Source organism: Hordeum vulgare, chromosome 3H (assembly GCF_904849725.1).
Source record: "Hordeum vulgare subsp. vulgare chromosome 3H, MorexV3_pseudomolecules_assembly, whole genome shotgun sequence".
Taxonomy (NCBI): Eukaryota; Viridiplantae; Streptophyta; class Magnoliopsida; order Poales; family Poaceae; genus Hordeum; species Hordeum vulgare.
The window spans coordinates 521,806,075-521,824,635 of NC_058520.1; the positions used below are offsets into that span (position 1 = coordinate 521,806,075).

Genomic DNA, 18,561 nt, shown 5'->3' on the forward strand with positions numbered 1-18,561 from the left:
ATGTGTGGACAAAGAACTCGTACAGTTATATATAGCAGAGAAAAACAATTAACATTGTCTAGTAGTGCCTTTTTTAGTATTTAGGCTGACTCGGCCTCGGCGCTGGATTAACAATGCAGAGAGCAATCCCCTTTCATTCAAAAAAGAAAAAACAATGCAGAGAGCAAATCCTTGTGTTCATCAGTAGGTAACTTGGTGAAAGAAATGCATGCAACTTGCATTCATCAAAGGAAATGAGGGTGCAACTTGCAATGGGAGTTCATATTTTACGGATGTTGATGTTTGTCTGAAGTCACGGATGTTGATCTTTGTCTGAACCAGTCTGCCATGCCAACCTAAAGAACCGTAACAGAGCAGTCACCAAGATTAAAAGGCAAGGGATAACTTGCCCGTTGCCAGACCAGTTCGACGATGCTACACGCTTAACTTGCCACTTGCCAGACTAGCTCGACGATGATACATGCCCTCGTGATAATGTATAACCAACTATACTAGGGTGATACGCTTGTTGGTGGTTTCATTAATGGAAATCGATGAGGGGCTCGTTGTTTCAAAAAGAATAATCTTTGCAGAAGAATCATGGGATTATGATTGCCCATTTTAGATCCACAGCCTAGTGGAATAGATTGGGGAATAAAAGGCAATGTGTAAGCAGACTATTACTCCTAGGATTGGTGTGGACTTAATGTACGAGCATCGATTAACTGACCACCACCAAGTTCTCAAATGGGATGCTTCATGCCCGAAAACTTTTACCGGCAATAAACGAGCAATATTAGAAACTGAAAATGTTACAATTACTGTTTTTTTTTTGCTGGGAAATTACTGAATTTCGTTACAAATTGAAAAATGATACAAGTACTGAATTCTGATTTACGGACGATCAATGCTGATGCACTTAAGCAAATTACCAGACATTATCTAAGTATATGCCACAATAACACAGCAGGTGTTTCCCTTTCACCGTCCAGATAAGAGGCTCGTTTGTGACATCCCATTGGTATAGCCAGACTGGAAGGAGCTCCCCTCGTTGCTTGCTCCTGAAATCATCAGGTGGAACTGCCTTGGAATATCACTATCCATGGAGTAGGTACGTCGAGGGGTCGCAGAAATAGGCTGCTTTTCGCTTGAAACCACTGGCAACAACTCTTTGAGCTTCGAGGCAACCACAGTCATGGTTGGCCTGTCGATGGCTGCGTTTTCCACGCAGTTCATGGCAAGGTCCACCACACTCTGCAGGGAACTGGCATCGTACTGATCCAGCAGCCTCTTATCTACAACATCATGAATGCTTCCCATAGCTATCTTTTGGCGCACCCAATTTGGTAGGTGGATGGTTTGAGGGTCCATAAATAATGGGGGTTGTCCGGTGATGATCTCCAAGAGCACGATGCCGAAGCTGTAAACGTCTGTCTTGACAGTGATTTGGTAAGACGCATGGTACTCGGGGTCGATGTATCCTTGAGTGCCAGCAGCAGCAGCAGTAGATATGTGTGTGTGAGCATCGTTAAAAGCCCGCGAAAGCCCAAAATCAGATATTATCCCCACCAGATTCTTGTCCAGAAGGATGTTGGGGGTCTTAACATCTCTGTGCACTATTGATGGGGTGCATAACTCATGTAGATACTCCAGTCCTGCAGTTTATTCAAAGCCGTCCTTTGTAAACACACACACACACATGACCTACAAAAGAAGAGAACATACACACACATACACGACCTAAAGGCAAACACACAACTGAACTGCGGACCTTGTGCAGCGTCAAGTGCAATATGGAGTCGCTGTTCCCAATTCACGCTATAGTCACCTCCTGCAATACATACCAAATTAATGTGAATTCCATTTGATATGTTCATGGTAGCATAAATACCAATTTCTGTAATTCTTGCACATATCTAACCCTAACTAATACATGCACTTTGATCTTCAAGAGATGACTGCTTTTCCTTCTCTCTACCGGAACATTTTTATATACAAATCTAATCAACGAGCAAACCAAGTCATTGGCATATTCTTTGAATATATACCTCTCTAGTTTGGGGGTTGTTGCTGGCTTTGAACGATGTATATGTTTATAATTTGTGACTATCATGCTATGTTTAGGACCTATGATTAAGAATGTAACTGTGGCAGCCCAATTTGTTACCTGATTTTATAACCATGCCATGACTAGGATATTAAGAATATGCAGCTCTAAGAATGCAGCTATTGTGGCCGCACTTGTTAGTACAGTATCTATACAGAGTAAATTTGGTCTACCAACTCAACTATATTGACTATCAGCAGTAACACTTTAGACAATCGACTACACCTTTAACATGGAATTCAGTTTAACATGAAAATCCTGATTGCAGTGCAATGTCAAAGCCAGAGTAGCGTGATTTTATAGTTTATTTTTTTATATTTAAGACTAGGCCGTGTCAAATTTTATGTTATGCTGCAAAGCACAGTATATTGATAAAGTTTGGAAACTAGGTGATTCCTGAGTGTTCAATTAAAGTGCATCTGGGTCTCTGGATAGTTGTTGGTTTCGCAGGAAGTAAAACCCTGAATTGGTCAACTTGTTTTTAGACAGAACATATTTTAGGCTTGACTGAATCATTTGATTTTGTTAAGTTAAAGTATAGATGGTCTCTGTTACGTCGACATAAAAGTTAGTGGTAATAATTAATGGCAAGCCTAGGTCAGCTATGCTTGAGAGGAACACTAATAAAAGTTAAGAGAAAAACCTCCTCTTAAAAGCTGTTGAAGATTTCCTCTGGGCATGAAGTCATAAACGAGTGCTAGGCATTTCTTGTTTTGGCAATATCCTTGCAAAGCCACGAGATTTTTGTGATGAACTTTGGACAAGGTTTGCACCTGCGATAATTGATATAGTTACCAAACATCCTAGAGCTTAAGCCAGTTGCATTATTTTATTGAATATGAACTGTGGAAATGGTTTTGTATGGTTTGCAAACTTAACTTTTTTCTTGAAGAAAGTAATGACGTGGCCTAGTTGGTTTCGTGTTATACCTCAGGGAGGAAGTCTGTTGACTCTGCTATTGATGTCTCCATGAGCACTTTAACAGCTACTTCATCGCCATTTTCTAGTGTGCCATGATAAACAGTACCAAAACCTCCTTTTCCAATGATTGTTTGGAAGTCATTTGTTATGAGCTTCAGCTCTGCGCGCGTGAACCGTCTGATATCAATATGTAGGGGAATTTCCTCTTCATACATAGCATAATCCTCATTGTCTCCTGACTTCTCTGCAGAGTCAAGAAGTTGTGTTGTATATGGAAGTTTAGGTGCGAAGCTGGTGTCTAATATCTAACACCTATTGCATTGATGATAGGTAATTTTAGAGCATAGAATTTTGTTTTACCTTTCCAGCATAATTTCCAGAGTATGCACATCACTACTAGTACAGATACCAGTACAACGGGAACTATCACTGCAATGAGCACGATAGGTGTGGTTTTCTTCTTATTCGAACAGTACGTATCTGTGATGATTGAGCATACAGGATTGCCTTCTAATCTAGTGACACAATTTCACACCATACATAAGAAATCAGATCAAAAGATCTCATCAGCTCTATAAAGTTATGTTTAGAACACACCTCCATTTTGTAACACAACTAACCTGCTAATGGTTCTTCTAAACATTTTTATCCTCCAAAAGAACAATCTACGTGGTTTCTAAATCACGTGGAGTTACATTTTTAGTCACTAGATGCTAGTACATGTAATCGCGGGCACGTTTAGACCAATAAATGCACATGGAAGTGCGTCCTGACACACTTTTTGTGGCACCCAAATTGGCCTCCACAACTTAGTGAAATTTACAAAGACTATATATATATATGCCAAGTGAGGCTGCTGTGGCATGGTGCTAGCAAAGTGTGGCACGGCACAAGTATGATACTAACCAAACAGTGGCTCAGAATTTAAGGAAGTTTGACTCAAACATATACTCGTGGCTCAGAATTTTCTATAAACTTGGTCAAACTTAAGGAAATTTGACTCAGAACGAACTTAGAACTTGGAATGGATGTAGTAGTTGTTTAGTTTGATAAGAAAAGATCTACTAAGGAATTGTGCAATGTAGCATGGGAAAACCTTAAGTCCAGCAGACCGGCCTCAACTCTTTGAAGAATAGAATCAGGGATTGGTCCAACTAGCTTGTTATTTGACAAGTCACTGAAAAAGAACAGTTAAAAATCATACATCTAAAATTTATACCATCAACCACAGATGTAATCAGCAGAGAGACTTACAGAACTTTAAGTGACTTTAATTGATAGTCTGGAATAGCTCCCGTCAAATTGTTGTGTGATAAATCCCTATATGTTATTTTGTTCTTAGAGTTACAAAAGATATCAACATAATTTCATTGAGCCCATCAATATTATGTGGTAGGCACCACTTACAAGTTTTCAAGTGATTTCATGTTCATGAATGATATGGCAAATCCACCGCTCAGTCCACTGGTAGACAGATTTCTGCAAAACAAACTCATTTTGTCGTAATTTAGTGATAACATCGAGGTAAAATGTCTTTTCAAGATTATGTAAATATCTTTCTGTGGTTCAGGTTTACACTAAATTGCCTGTGTTTTCAAGATTTCAACCAATTACCTGTGTTTTCAAGATTCCAACTAAATTACATGTGTTATCAAGATCTTAGCTAGTAAGACACGTGACTGAGTTTCTCCCTAGTGATATATGTGTATAAAAAACAAGAACATATCTGGAGCAATATTTAAACCAAAAGGGAGCTTTTGCAGAGCATTAAATTGATTGGGGTTGATGCAATGCACTTTGAAATGTTCAGAATAAGATTGAATTGCAATGTTTAGATTTCAAAATGTATAGATGTAAGTCCTGGTTATGCTCTTACATTGTGACAATCCTCGGATTCTGGTTGCTATTAGAGTGGTCGCAAGTCAAACCTTCCCAGGAATACTCTCTTGGGGAGCATGGATCTCCATTCCAGTTTCTTTGTGCCAAGTTGTAGTGCTTCTTGACCTTTTCTATGTAATTGGCTGCAACACCAAAAGAGAATGGAAATAAATATGTACCCAAAGTGTACCTGGGTATGGGGCCCCCTTTACGTATTTAAAAGATTAGCTTAAGAAGTTGCAATATCATTGCATATATATGCAAGTATTATCTTATCATAGAACTGATGAAATTGTACTAATTCATTTATCAACTATGGTCTTCCCATGGCACTTTGGTACCAATTGACCTTTAAAGATTGCTCACTCAGGAGTTGAGTGTACAACTAAATCAGTTGGTTGATAAACTTAATCCTATTACTCTAGAAAAGATCGTGACAATTTCAACTGGAGTTTGTTAATCTTTAGGGGTCTATACAGTCATACCTTGGTCATTACAATTGATAACTGCATAGTGGTCATGTGAATCTGCCACCTATATACATGGCAAATGTGTAATGCGTGTGGACATGATGTTTTTGCACCTGAGCTCAAATGAGCTCAGGTGAACAGTAAAATCGAAAACCATTTTAAAAATGTAAAAAAAATCAGAATATTTTTTATGACAAACTTTAGCAAATGTTTTAAGAGTTCGCAAAATTTCATCATGAAATCATATTTGTGGAAGTCGTGCAAAAAAAATCAATACCCTAAAAATGCTACTTTCGAAAGCATTTTGGAGCACCGATTTTGTTTTTTTTGCCACGACTTCAACAACTGTGATTTCAATCTGAAATTTTGCAATCACTTAGAAAACTTGTCAAAGTTCTCCATAAAAAAAAACAGTTTTTTTACATTTTAAAAATGTTTTTCGGTTTTACTGTTCACCCAAGCTCATTTGAGCTCGGGTGTAGAAGGTGACTTTCGAATGCGTGTGCAGTATATACATTATTGATCTTACCATCGTCGGAGTCAGTGGTGAGATTGTCCATTCGGACGAGCGAGTACACCTCCAAAGCGTTGATGAGCGGCGGAAGGCTCGAGCTGGGTGTCTTGCTCAAGTTGAAGAATGCATGGGCGTGTCGGAAGTCCCCGCTCTTGTACTTACTGACCATTTGGAATCGCAGCGGGGAGAAGTCTGGGAACAGCAAATCTTCGGTGTTGTAGATGTCGAACCTCCTGCTCAGGTTTCTCTCGTCGATATCAGCAAAGTGAAAGATCGGGAGAAGCTGTCTCTTGCCATCTTGATTGCGACCTGTTGCCACGATGAAGCTCATGTGGGAGTAGTTCGTGTCTACGGTCAACGCATTCTGGAAGATGTCCGACGGCACGTTGAAGACGTTGTTGAGGTTCTTCACTTTATTGTTCGTGTTCAGGTTGATCCAAGGGTAGGATGTATCGTGCGACCACCTCTGCCAGAACCGGTCATAATTGTCCGTTGGATATCTTCATCGCACACAAAGAAAAGGAAAGCAGATAAATAGATAGTACAGGACGCTAATCTTTGGTCTTTACCTGAAGGAACTTACTATGGGATCTAGCAATCCCAATTTCTTATCACCTATCTCTCTCTCCAAAAAAGAGGAACTTCTGATCACCTTGAGATTCACTACCGTATTATGTTTTGTTAGAAGTGATTGCAGGATTCAGAAAACAAAGGACCAAACATTTTAGACGTGTTAAGGTAGCAAACTGAATTAGAACTATTGACAGGCATAATTCAGATATAATTCAATATTATGCATGGCAGCCTCATCAGGGTCGACTCGTGGGCTAATCCACATTCAGGACAAGTAGTTGTTTTAGTTTGGTGTGTGCATGGTATACGCAACGTGGTGATTATGGACGGGCTATGTACTCCTTTTCATTTAATATATCAATGCATGCTTATGTGTATTCTAGAAAAAGGATAATGATGCTTGTTGTGTACCTCACCTGTCACCTGATATGTTTGCTGTGTAGTGCTGGGCCTTTTGGATGGTCGTGTATATATGCTGGAATTTGGAAGTTAGTTTGGGTCGTTCCTAGGCGCTGTAGGAGGGCGCACTAGTTGCTGTGAGGGTGTTTTGTGCATCAGGTTGTTGGCTGATCTGTTTGAACTAATCTTTACCTTTCTGCACTTTGTTTTTAATTTCCAGACTTGGATGAGTTCCGTTATTTTGATAAATTTTTTGTTATCGTTGATTGTGGAACCTGATCCTTTTCGAGGATTATATAAAAAAATCGATAATTGATCAGGAGCAGTGTTGCTTGTATAGGATAAAAAAAAGGTATGGCAGCGTTGTCTCACCTTGTGATAGGGTCGGTGACGTTGCCAAATCTGAACCGTTCGAAGTTGCTGATTGACACAGAAGTATTGACGAAAGGGTACATGGTATCTTCTAGTGGCCTCAGCTCCAACGCAGATATGAAGGGAGTCCCTGAACCGAAGTTTATCAGGCAGACGGACACGGCGTTGCTCGGAGCAACGGTGATCACCTCCTTCCATATGGTGTCTGATGGATCCGTATTTGTCAAGTTCACCGACTCCCAGAAATTGACACCGATGTGGAGTCCAAACAGAAACGGCGACCCGTCCATACTCTTGTTTAACCCATCGTAATTGCCGTAAGTGAACAAGGCTCTCACCAGAAATTTCTTACCAATGATGGATGACAGTGTATAGCAATTCCTTGAGCCGTCAGGGAAGCTCCTCAGGGTTGTTTGTTGTTCATTTGCTGCGTCAGCCATGAACCCTTCCGAAATTTCATGGTTCAAACCGCCCTTGACGGATTCACCATCAAAACGGTACACCATTCTGGTGGTGTTGTCGATGTAGGCACTACTGTTTGTCCATCCACAATCGATGTTTACAAACCCTGAAGAACGGTGAGTATGTATCAGTTTCATGTGCTTTGAGTTTAAGAGATGCGTACTACTCCCTCCGTCCCTAAATATAAGTCTTTTTAGACATTCCACTACAGACTACATACGGAGTAAAATGAGTGAATCTATACTTTAAAGTATGTCTATATACATCCATATCTAGTCCGTTGTATAATTTCTGAAAAAACTTATATTTAGAAACGGAGAGAGTAAATCAGTATTTGTGGCATGTATGGCTGGATATGCAGTAGCTACTAATTTGTTGATTTCTGAGATTTCAGTGAAGTGAGATTTCTCAAGTTGCGCGCTGAAGTAAACTGAGCTGTGCATGCAGAGATACATCCATATAACAAATCTGAGTCAAGTACTTCTTCCGTCTTAAAATAACCGTCTTAACTTTATATCAAGTTTAGTATAAAATTGTATTAAGCTTAAAATATTTGTTTTGAGACCGAGGGAGTAATTCGGAACGGAGCTGAGTACTGCTGTAGAAGGGAAACGCTAGGAGGATATGGCATGCGTTACCAGCGGTAGGAGGCTGGGCTCGGACTTGAATCATGGTGACCAGGATGAGAAGCAGCGCGAAGATCCATGTCAGCTTTGTACTTGCCGAGCAACTGAAGCTGGTCGCCATTTGGTGTTCTTGTGTTCTTGCAATGTCTGGAAGCAAGAGGCTCGTTCAGTTATATGGCAGAGAAAGACAACTGACACGGTTCAGTAATTATTTTCTTTTATTTACTATTTCCGTTGTTGACACGGCCTCGGCGCTGGATTAACAATGCCTGGGTGAAGAGGCCGTTGTGTTCGTCGGTAGGTAATTCTGGTGAAAGAAATGCATGCAGCTTGCACTGGTCTAAAGAAATGACTGGTCTTGCAACTTGCCATGGGAGTTCAAATTCGCACGTCAATTGCCGTGTTGTTTTACAATCTTCTGCATGCGACAAAGGTACTGCTCGTCAGCGCGATGACGAGGGGGGTTGTAAGTTGAGGATGACTCGGTGTTTGTGTTGGGGTGCAGCATTGTGTTGAAATATGGGGTGGGCTCTAGGTTCTTTTTATGTACTCCCTCCGTTCTTAAATACTTTAAAATCTAGATTCATTCATTGTAGTCCTCTAGTAAAATCTTTAAAAAGACTTGTATTTAGGAACGAAAGGAGTATAAGTCTTTTTTAAAGATTTCATTAAAGGACTACATACAAAGCAAAATGTAAATAAATGAATCTACATTTTAGTAAATAGCATAAAACTACTAGTTTACGGTCTAGGATTTCGAAAAACTACCGGTTTTTTAATTTTTTTTCAGATAACTACGAAACGCGTGGTCGGTTGTTTCAAAAAATTCAAAACCGTAGTGGCTAACGATTTAACCGCTTTCTTCATAGAATGGGCCCACCGGTTAAGCCGCACGGGCGGCGCGCAGTATTTAATGACCGTTACCCTGACCGGTCCGGTCGGAACAAAAGTAGCATGTCGGGTCACCCTCCCTCTCACTCTCCCCCCTCTCCCCCGCTCTTTGACCTAGGTGCGATGGCGGCGTCGTAGCTAGATGTCGTTGGTGGCGTGCCTCTGGGCCAAGGCATCACCGGCGCCGGCGAGGAGAGTGGTCGACATTCAGAGGTAGAGAAATGGCTAGGAAACTCGAGCTTCCCGACGCAGCGGTCGCCGCATCCATCATAACCCGAGGTCCAGCTAGATCCGGCATACCGCGCGGCAATGGCAGTGGCGAAGTGCATCCAGGCGGATCCAGAGGGGGCCCACAGGTGGGCGTCGTTGTTTGGTGGAGCGATATAAGTAATTTCAGTACCATTCATAGATTTATGTTCAAATTTATAAATTAGGGTTAGAAGATGATATTGATTTGTTCGGAAAATTATAAATTAGGGTTAGACGATGATAGTGACTTATTAAGATAGTGCAGTATAGGAACTAAGCATATTTATTTGTTTGTTGGCATGCTAGTGCATGTTTTTTAGAAATGTTTTGAGTTTTAAATTGCAGTAAGTAGTTGTTTTAAGTTTCAATTCTTTTATAATTAATTTTCTTCTTGGTTTGTCAATTTAATCTCCTACAGCTTAAATGATGAGGTTTGGGAGGTGAGGCTACATTTTCTAGGCAGAGACAATATGAAGAGAAAGTTTTCAGTTTCAAATATTAGTTATCTCGCCTTATTAGCATTGGTTGAGCTGGAGGGGTATGTATTGGATGAATTTTTTGATTTATGTTAAGGAAGAGGGAAAGGGCTTGGAGGGGGTGGAGGTCCTGGATAGTGATGAGAAAGTAGAGGAAATGCTTGACTTATTTGTTGATCAGAAGCTCCTGAACATCACTATCAGAAAAGCTACCGATCCAAGCCTAGCAGATGTTAATATGGATCACATCCTACCCGAGCCAGTTGTTTACATTGTTTCTCCAGAAGGTGTCCTCCATCCAGCCTATAATTCAACTTTGCCACCAGTAATCCCCAAGGAACCCTATCTTAACACACATCAGAGCTGTAATTTCCATAAGGGGAAAATGCAGTGGAAGAAAAAGATGAAGATGAGATGGACAAATCTTCTTCAGATTTTGAGTTTTTCAGGGGTGATTGCAGAGGGCAGAAACTATCATACAAGGCTTGGTATAGGGGTGCAGATGAGGCTGGCACACGGACAAGCCATAAGCAGAGGGAAGAGGAATATACTGTAGAGCACTATTGTGGAGGTAACTCAGAACCTTTTGAGTTTTGGGAGGAAGACCAAATCCTTTCTGAACATGAAGAACCTTCATTTGTTCCAAAGGAAAGAGCAATGATGCTTATGCCTGTCAGAAAACCAGGCCCAACTAGCAAGCCACACAGTGAGCCTGAACACAACAAGTTTGAAGATTTTGTGCCTGAACCTGATGAATGCTGCTTTCGAGGTGATTTTGGCCTTAGTGATGACGAAGAAGTTCCAAGGTTGCGTTCTGGTAGGAAGAGAAGGTTGAAGAAGAAGAAGGAGAGGAGATGGTATGATCCATCACTGCCTGATGCACATGAGGAGTTTGCAATGCATCTGTGCTTCCAAAATGTTGTGGAGTTTAGAGAAGCACTTCGAAATTTCCATGTAAGTACACTTAGAAATTTTGAGTATCACATAAATGAACCAACTAGGGTTATTGCTTGGTGCTCTCATAGAAAGCAAGGTTATGAGTTTTACATAGTGGCCTCTAGGATAGCTCATGAGGCAACTTTCAACATCAAGAAGATAAACTTGGATCACACTTGTGGAGCAAGTGGAGAGAGCACCAAGGTTACAGCCAATTGGGTTGCCAAGGTTTGTGAGGATACAATTAGATCAAACCCTGCAGCTGGTGTTGAGACAATTATGACATACACAAAGAAAAAAATTGGTGTTCATGTGCCTAAAAGCTTGGCATATAGGGCTAGGAAGAAAGCAGTTGAAGTTGTGCAAGGAGATCACAAACTCCAATATCATAGACTAAGGGACTATCTGCAGTGTGTGCTAGATACTAACCGAGTCACTAGATGCATAGTGACAACACAAGAGGACCTAGAAAATTCAGATCCTACCCCTAGGTTCCACTACATGTTCTACTTCCTGTTTGCATTCAAGGAGGGCTTCTTAAATGGTTGCAGGCCATTTAGGTATTGATTCATACACATAGATCTAATATTGTCGCATTCATGTTATTGACAACTAATGTGATCATATCTACAGGTCTAGATGGTTGCTTCATCAAGCTCAACATTGGACAACAGATATTAGCAGCTACAAGGAGGGATGGGAACAACAACATCTTCCTTGTAGCCTTTGGTGTTGTTGACAAGGAAGAGACAGATAACTGGACATGGTTTCTCACACAGCTGAGAACTGTTATTGGAACTGGGAACAAGTTTGGCAAATACAAAATTATGCCTGACATGCAAAAGGTATGTGATCCTATACTTATGACCACACTTTAAACTTGCCATCATACTTAGCCATCGTTCTAAGCCATCATACTTAACATGGATTGTTGAATGCAATCAATGATGTATTCCCTGACTCCCCACACAGGTTTTGTCTTAGACATATATATATATGCCAACTTCCAATCGGCTAGTTTTAGAGGGAAGGAACTCAAGAAAAACTTAGATCAGGCCGTCTATTCCTTCACTAAGCATGGATATGATAAATGCATGGAAAATTTGAAGAAAGAAAATTTTGAGGCTTGGGAGTGGTTGTCACATATACCAGACCATACACGGGCAAGATATAAAGTGGACACTATTTGCAAAACTGACCTGGTTGTAAACAACCTTAGTGAAGTGTTCAACAGGATGATATTGGATGTTAGGAACAAGCCAATCAGGACTATGTTGGTGGGCATAAGAACAAAGTTGATGATCAAGTTTCAGAAAATTAGAGAGAAAACAGAGACATGCAGATGGGAAGTCACACCACCCTACTCAGAAATTTTAGAAGAAGGCAAGAAGTGGGCTAAGTATTGTGAAGCATACATGGCAGGTCCACGCATCTCACAAGTGACTAGTAGTTCTAAGAACACATATTGTGTTAACTTGAACAACTATTCCTGTGACTGTGGGAGGTGGGACATGACAGATGTGCCTTGCAATCATGCCATTGCTGCAATGCAGAAAGCGAAGCTACATCCTCAAGACTTTGTCAATAATTTCTTCAAGAAGCCCATGTACTATGAAACATACAAGCATATAATTTTCCTACTTCCAGGTCCTGACCACTGTCCTCATACATGTGGAGATGACATATCTCCACCAGTGTTTAAAGAAAAGAAGGGCAAAAAGCAAACTGCCAGGAGGAAATGTATATCTGAGATGCCAGCAAAAAAGGACACCTCAAGAATTGGTACTCTCACATGTAGCAACTGCATGAAGCAAGGGCATAGGTTCAACAATTGTGGTGACCCTTTGAAGCCTAAGTTTCAGATGAGGATGAACAAGCACTAGGTCATTTCAGTCACTGTTATTTCATTTCATTGTTTCATTGCATGTCATTTCTCACAATGTTTCTTAATTGTGTAGGAAAATAGAGCAAATTATTCTGAAGCTGGTTCTTTTATGGCTACAAATGCTCACAGGCCTCCAAGAGTACCTGCTGCTACTGCACCTGAACCAAGACCATCTACAGCAAGAGCTACAACTTCTGCACCTTCACCGGGTCCAGTGGCTAATTCTAGGTCAAATAAAAGGGTTGCTTCAACTACTCCAGCAGCAACACCACGAGGAACAACTAAGAGGAGCAGGACTAACACTCCTCCAGCAGCAACAACAACACCAGCTAAAAAGAAAAAGTAGCAACACTCCTGTTAGGAACACCGGATCATCTACAACTTCTCCAGCAAAGAACACCAAGTGTGCAAGTGCCTAGAGGGATGTCTCAATGAGAAGAACATTCATTGCACCAAGGCAATTAACTTCAACTATTGTCCAGGCTGGGTCAAAGAGGACTAGGAAGCCAAGTGGGAGGCTGAAGGACTATTTTTATGCAAGTGATAACTAGCATGTGTGTGTGTGTGAATTGAGTTTAATTGCTATGGTTGTGTTTATGTCAGTGAGCAAAATCAAAAATAAGGATGTGTGTTGTCCAGGTTGAACTGCTATGGTTCGTAATAACTATACTTTCTTTTGTGGCTTCAGAGATATCCGGTTAGTTAACATTGTGTTTATTCAAAGTAGCATAGATATTGATTCTCATCCAAATCTTACAAAGAACACCACTTACAAATAGATAGATAGATAGACAGACATATAATAGATAGATAGATAGATATACATTGATCAGTCATAACGCTCGGAGAAACGAGCCCACTTAGCCCTAGTAGCTGGATGAGGAGCCATGACTGCTCTTCTCCTCACCCAACTAATGATCTACGTGAAGCTCCTTCCCCTGCCACCAGGGAAAATAAGCTCGAGCTCTTCATCATTGCATTTCTCCAACACCTTATCGGAGAGCCGGTGGTTATACTCAAGCTCCTGCTCATCCTGGGCGGCCTCCTGTGCCCTCTGCCTATGCCTCCTCCTCCTCGTCCTCCTCTGTTGTGCTCGTGGAGGCCTCACCTCCACGGTCTCTCCCTCTTCCTTAGTGACATCTCCCATGTTAGGATCCATCTCTAGGGTTTGATATGGGTGGTGGCTGTTGGAGTGACTAGGAAAGGGTGGCCGGGGTGGGTGGGTTTATATTCATAGTGGTGGAGGGGTTGGGTTTTAGTAGGCCTAGGGGAGTTTCATTTGCTCAAAGACTAGTGGCCCACTAAGCCCAATACCACTATAGATAACACACAAGATTAATGATAGTTGTCTCTAAAAGGAAGAAGATTAGTGACAAAACTTACTAAAAACATAACAAATATGGAGATCCATTACAACATACTTCAGAACATAACAAATATGGTTCTTACATAATACACTAAAGTTCAAATGCAGTGCCAAACCCTAGGTTAACTTCACATTCCCCCAAAATGTACACCCATATAATCACTTGAGACAGTTAGGCCACATCCTTATATAGGCCTTGGATGTACTTCACGACCATTTCACACCACTTCATGACTCAAGGATGGCCTTGATTTGCTCTAACTTATCCTTGCTGCCATACCCATCTTTCAACAGCTCAACAACAACTTGCTCAAGCTTTGCCTTCTCCTTCTTAATAAGATCTCTATCAACTTCAACATCCTTCATAGCCTTCCCGGTGTTCCTGATAATGTCAGCTTGGCTCTGCAAAATGCACCTCTCGTCCTTTGCAAGTTTAAGCTTTTCCATCTGCACCTCCAACCTAGCTTTCTCCTCAACCTCCTCCTTCTTCTTCACAAAGTCTTCTTCCTTGACTTGTTTCCGATACACCTTTTTGTCAACCATACCATCCTGCCAATCAAACATCTTGAATACATCTTCAACAAGCTTGCTATACTCCATGGAAAGCTTGTCATTTTCAGTCTTAAGCTTGGCCAACTGCTTCTCAAACTGCTCCTTGTCAAGTACCCTTCCATAGTTCTACTCATGGAACATTTCCCATAGCTTTGACAGACATCTCTGAAGAACAGGAGGCCAAGGCCCATCAACCCACTCTACAACACCACAATTCACACAATTTTCCTGCATTTGTGAATAATATAAGTTATTTCACTGCGATGATTAGCTTGGAATTTTCTAACAATTAATTACACAACCACAATAATACAAGTTACAATTTGGAAATTGCACTCAAACTGTTGCATCATACCTGGATTGGGCAGCCATAGAAACGCCTTCATGTTAAAGTGCCTTCAAAAGCCACACACTTAACATGCCTCATGTCGTGCATAATGCATTTGGGTTCAGAAAGCTCAAGTTGGCCAAAGAAAAGGGGTTCCACAATGGTGTCTAGTTCCTCCTGCAACCAAAAAAAGCCAACAACACTGGTTTCAATCACCACCCAAAAGCACAATATATTTGAACTGTGCATTAACCCTGAACACTACATAATTCCCCAAATCAGCAACAACCCTAACACTGTACAAAGATGAACCCTAAGTTAGCTTAATCCTACAACCAACACCCACCCTACCTAATCAAGATCCATATCACACACACAACAATAACTCTAAACTATGCAAGATCCATGGCATTAGCCTAGCATTTAACCCTAACCCTAACCCTAGGTGGTAAGGAATAAACTTACAAAAAGTCCCATGCCCATGTTGATGGCCTCGCACTCCTCGTCGGAGCTCGTTTCCTCGTCGTTCTAGGAAGGCATAGCAGCAAGGATGTCGATGATGGCAAACCTCGAAGATGGCCAACGGCGGCGAGCTTGTACTAGAGCAGGGGAGTGGGAGAAGAGGGCTGAGCGGGCAGGGGACCGAGCGACCCGACCGGAGGGGTATTTATTACCCAGTTCCAACCGGACCGGTCGGTGTAACGACTGCTAACGACTGCACTGTCTACGTGCTGGGTCACATGGCCCGACGGGTGGTCCCATTCTGTCAGGAAAGCAGTTAAATCGCTAGTCACTAAGGTTTTGGGTTTTTTTAAATAGTCGACCACGCGTTTGGTAGTTATCTAAGAAAAAAAATAAAAAAACGGTAGTTTTTTGGAACCCTAGCCTGTAAACTAGTAGTTTTATGCTATTTACTCAAAGTATGTCTATATGTCATGACAAGAGGGTGGTGGGAAGTTTAGTCCCACCCCACTAGTGGAGGAGTTAAACCTTCTTATAAGGGATTCTCTTCCACTTGTTATTGGAGCTTGAGAAGAGAGGAGGGCCCCGTGCACTTCTTCGCCGTTCGCCACGCGGCTCGGCACGACTCACAATGCGCTTATTCTTTCGGTCTGGGACAGAGAACAGGCCTTTGAAACCCCGCCTCTTTGGATCCCGTATAGGAGAGGGGCAATTAGGTTTTTGGGGAGTGGTCCGTCATTCCTCTACGTCCGCGTCATCTCCAACGTCACTGCTACTCCAACAAAAGACCTTCCAACGGCGCCAGAAACAAGCGTGCTGACGGGAGACTATTCTTGTCTTGATACTCCTCAGCAACGGCACCAGGAATCTTTCTGCTACGGCTACGCCTTTAGGGACTTCCTTAGAAAATATGCAAAGGATTCCCCCGTGGCCTTGGAGCCTTGCGTTGGTGTTCCCTCGAAGCGGAAAGGGTGATGTAGCACAGCGGCGGTAAGTATTTCCCTCAGTTTTGAGAACCAAGATATCGATCCAGTGAAGGATTATCACAAGTACCTGCACAAACACAAAGAGCTTGCACCCAACGCTATGAAGGGGTTGCCAATCCCTTATAGATTGTTTGCCAAGTGAGAACTGAAAGCAAAAAGAAACAAAGCAAAGTAAAAGCGAAAGTGGAAATGATAGGTGTGAATAGACCCACGGGCCGTAGTGTTCACTAGTGGCTTCTCTTATGAAAGCAAGTAGATGGTGGGTGAACAAATTACTGTCGAGCAATTGATAGAACCGCGCAAAGTCGTGACATTATCTAAGGCAATGATTATATCTATAGGCATCACGTCCAAAGCAAGTAGAACGATACTTTCTGCATCTACTACTATTACTCCACACGTCGACCGCTATCCAGCATGCATCTAGTGTATTAAGTTAATGAGAACAGAGTAACGTCTTAAGCAAGATGACATGATGTAGATGGACAATCTCATATCTACGATAAAAGCCCATCTTGTTACCCTTGATGGCAACAACATGATGCGTGCCTTGCTGCCCCTTCTGTCACTAGGAAAGGTCACCACACGGTATGAACCCAAAACCAAACACTTCTCCCATTGCAAGAATCATAGATCTAGTTGGCCAAACAAAACCCAAGACTCGGAGAGACTTACAAGGATATCAAATCATGCATATAAGAAATCAGCAAAGACTCAAATATATATCATAGATAATCTGATCACAAATCCACAATTCATCGGATCTCGACAAACACACCGCCAAAGAGGATTACATCGGATAGATCTCCATGAAGATCATGGAGAACTTTGTATTGAAGATCCAAGAGAGAGAAGAAGCCATCTAGCTACTAACTACGGACCCGTAGGTCTGAAGTGAACTACTCACGAGTCATTGGAGGGGTGATGATGTTCATGTAGAATCCCTCCAACTCCAAAGTCCCCTCCGGCACGGCACCGGGAACGGTCTCCAGATGAGATCTTGCGGAAACGGAAGCTTGCGGCGGCGGAAAAGTGTTTACGTGGATTCCCCTATTTTTTCTGTATTTTAGGGAATATATAGGCAAAGGAGCTAGGTCAGGGGGGCGCCAGGGAGGCCACAAGCCTGGTAGCCGCCGCCCCCCTGGTGGCGGCTACATGGCTTGTGGGCCCCCTGTGGCTCTCCTGCCTTGGCCCTCAAGTCCCTGATCTTCTTCCGTTCTGGAAAAATTTATTTCGGGGATTTTATTCCATTTGGACTGTGTTCCAAAATCAGATCCGAGAAGAGTAAAAACACAGAAAAACAGGAACTGGCACTTGGCACTGAATTAATAAGTTAGTCCCAAAAAAGATATAAAAGGTACATAAAACATCCAAAGATGACAAGATAACAGCATGAAACCATCAAAAATTATAGATACGTTTGAGACGTATCAGTCACCATGTCCACAAACACCGAACGTGCCCCCGTCAAGAAGATTGATGTTGTTCCGAAGGCGGATGAGGAGGCTGTTGTCGCCGCTACTGTGACGGCCAACTAGCCTAACAAAGGGTATAACTCCCTTATATTTATTATTGTGTTAGCCGTACTAGTGATTCACGTAGGTGTTTCTACTATCTATCTATTTCGCGACACCATGATCAAATATCAATATGTGCTTAGTACTGTTTACATCATGCTCATGATTTATACTTGGATTAATTTAATCAAAAAATTGCTTATTTACTCAACAATCCAATAACCTAATGTGTATAAGAATTTTTTTGCTCCTCCAGATAAGTTTTACCATGCATACTTTAAGCATTGGGAGAACAAAACCACCTTATGGATCACAACAATGAATGTGTTCTGGGTCGTTGGTGGTACTTCCGCGGGAATGATTGCTCCTGATAAGGAGAAGGCGTTGAGGGAGGCCACCGTATGATTTCTTAGAGCAATTCTGAGCATGATCAAAGATAAGTTGGTTCACACATATTTACATGTGCGCATTGTCAAGGATTTGTAGGAAGCACTTGAATCTAAATCCGGGGCCACCGATGCTGGGAGCGAGACGTATGTTATGGAGTAGTTCCACGATTACAAAATGGGCGAGAACCGTTCTGTATGGGAAAATTTGTTGCTGGGTGTATAA

General features: G+C 41.8%; 1 protein-coding gene and 1 long non-coding RNA gene across 2 annotated transcripts; one reads left to right on the forward strand and one right to left on the reverse strand.

Annotated features, from left to right (window-relative positions):
• Positions 1-944: 944 nt before the first annotated feature.
• LOC123444660 (leucine-rich repeat receptor-like serine/threonine-protein kinase At2g14510) lies at positions 945-8,047 on the reverse strand. Its single transcript, XM_045121456.1, has 12 exons — positions 7,999-8,047; positions 7,214-7,838; positions 5,885-6,369; positions 4,884-5,028; positions 4,415-4,486; positions 4,262-4,327; positions 4,104-4,184; positions 3,368-3,522; positions 3,016-3,251; positions 2,730-2,859; positions 1,751-1,810; positions 945-1,634 (listed from the first exon to the last, which is right to left on the reverse strand). The coding sequence occupies exons 2-12, from the start codon at positions 7,810-7,812 to the stop codon at positions 961-963; spliced, it is 2,703 nt and encodes a 900-aa protein (XP_044977391.1). The 5' UTR covers positions 7,813-7,838; positions 7,999-8,047; the 3' UTR covers positions 945-960.
• A 481-nt stretch (positions 8,048-8,528) lies between these two features.
• Positions 8,529-12,203, forward strand: LOC123444661. The gene is made up of 3 exons (XR_006631015.1): positions 8,529-8,800; positions 9,445-9,446; positions 12,186-12,203. It is a non-coding gene; the product is annotated as an uncharacterized LOC123444661 (long non-coding RNA).
• The last annotated feature ends 6,358 nt before the right edge of the window (positions 12,204-18,561 follow it).

Excerpts from the sequence above, each read along its gene's own strand:
- LOC123444660 (XM_045121456.1), bottom strand. The coding sequence starts at position 7,812 with ATGAAACTGATACATACTCACCGTTCTTCAGGGTTTGTAAACATCGAT. Across the intron at positions 4,487-4,883 it reads AATCCGAGGATTGTCACAAT|AAATCTGTCTACCAGTGGAC; the intron begins GTAAGAGCATAA and ends TTTGTTTTGCAG. Across the intron at positions 1,811-2,729 it reads TCAACAGCTTTTAAGAGGAG|GAGGTGACTATAGCGTGAAT; the intron begins GTTTTTCTCTTA and ends TATGTATTGCAG.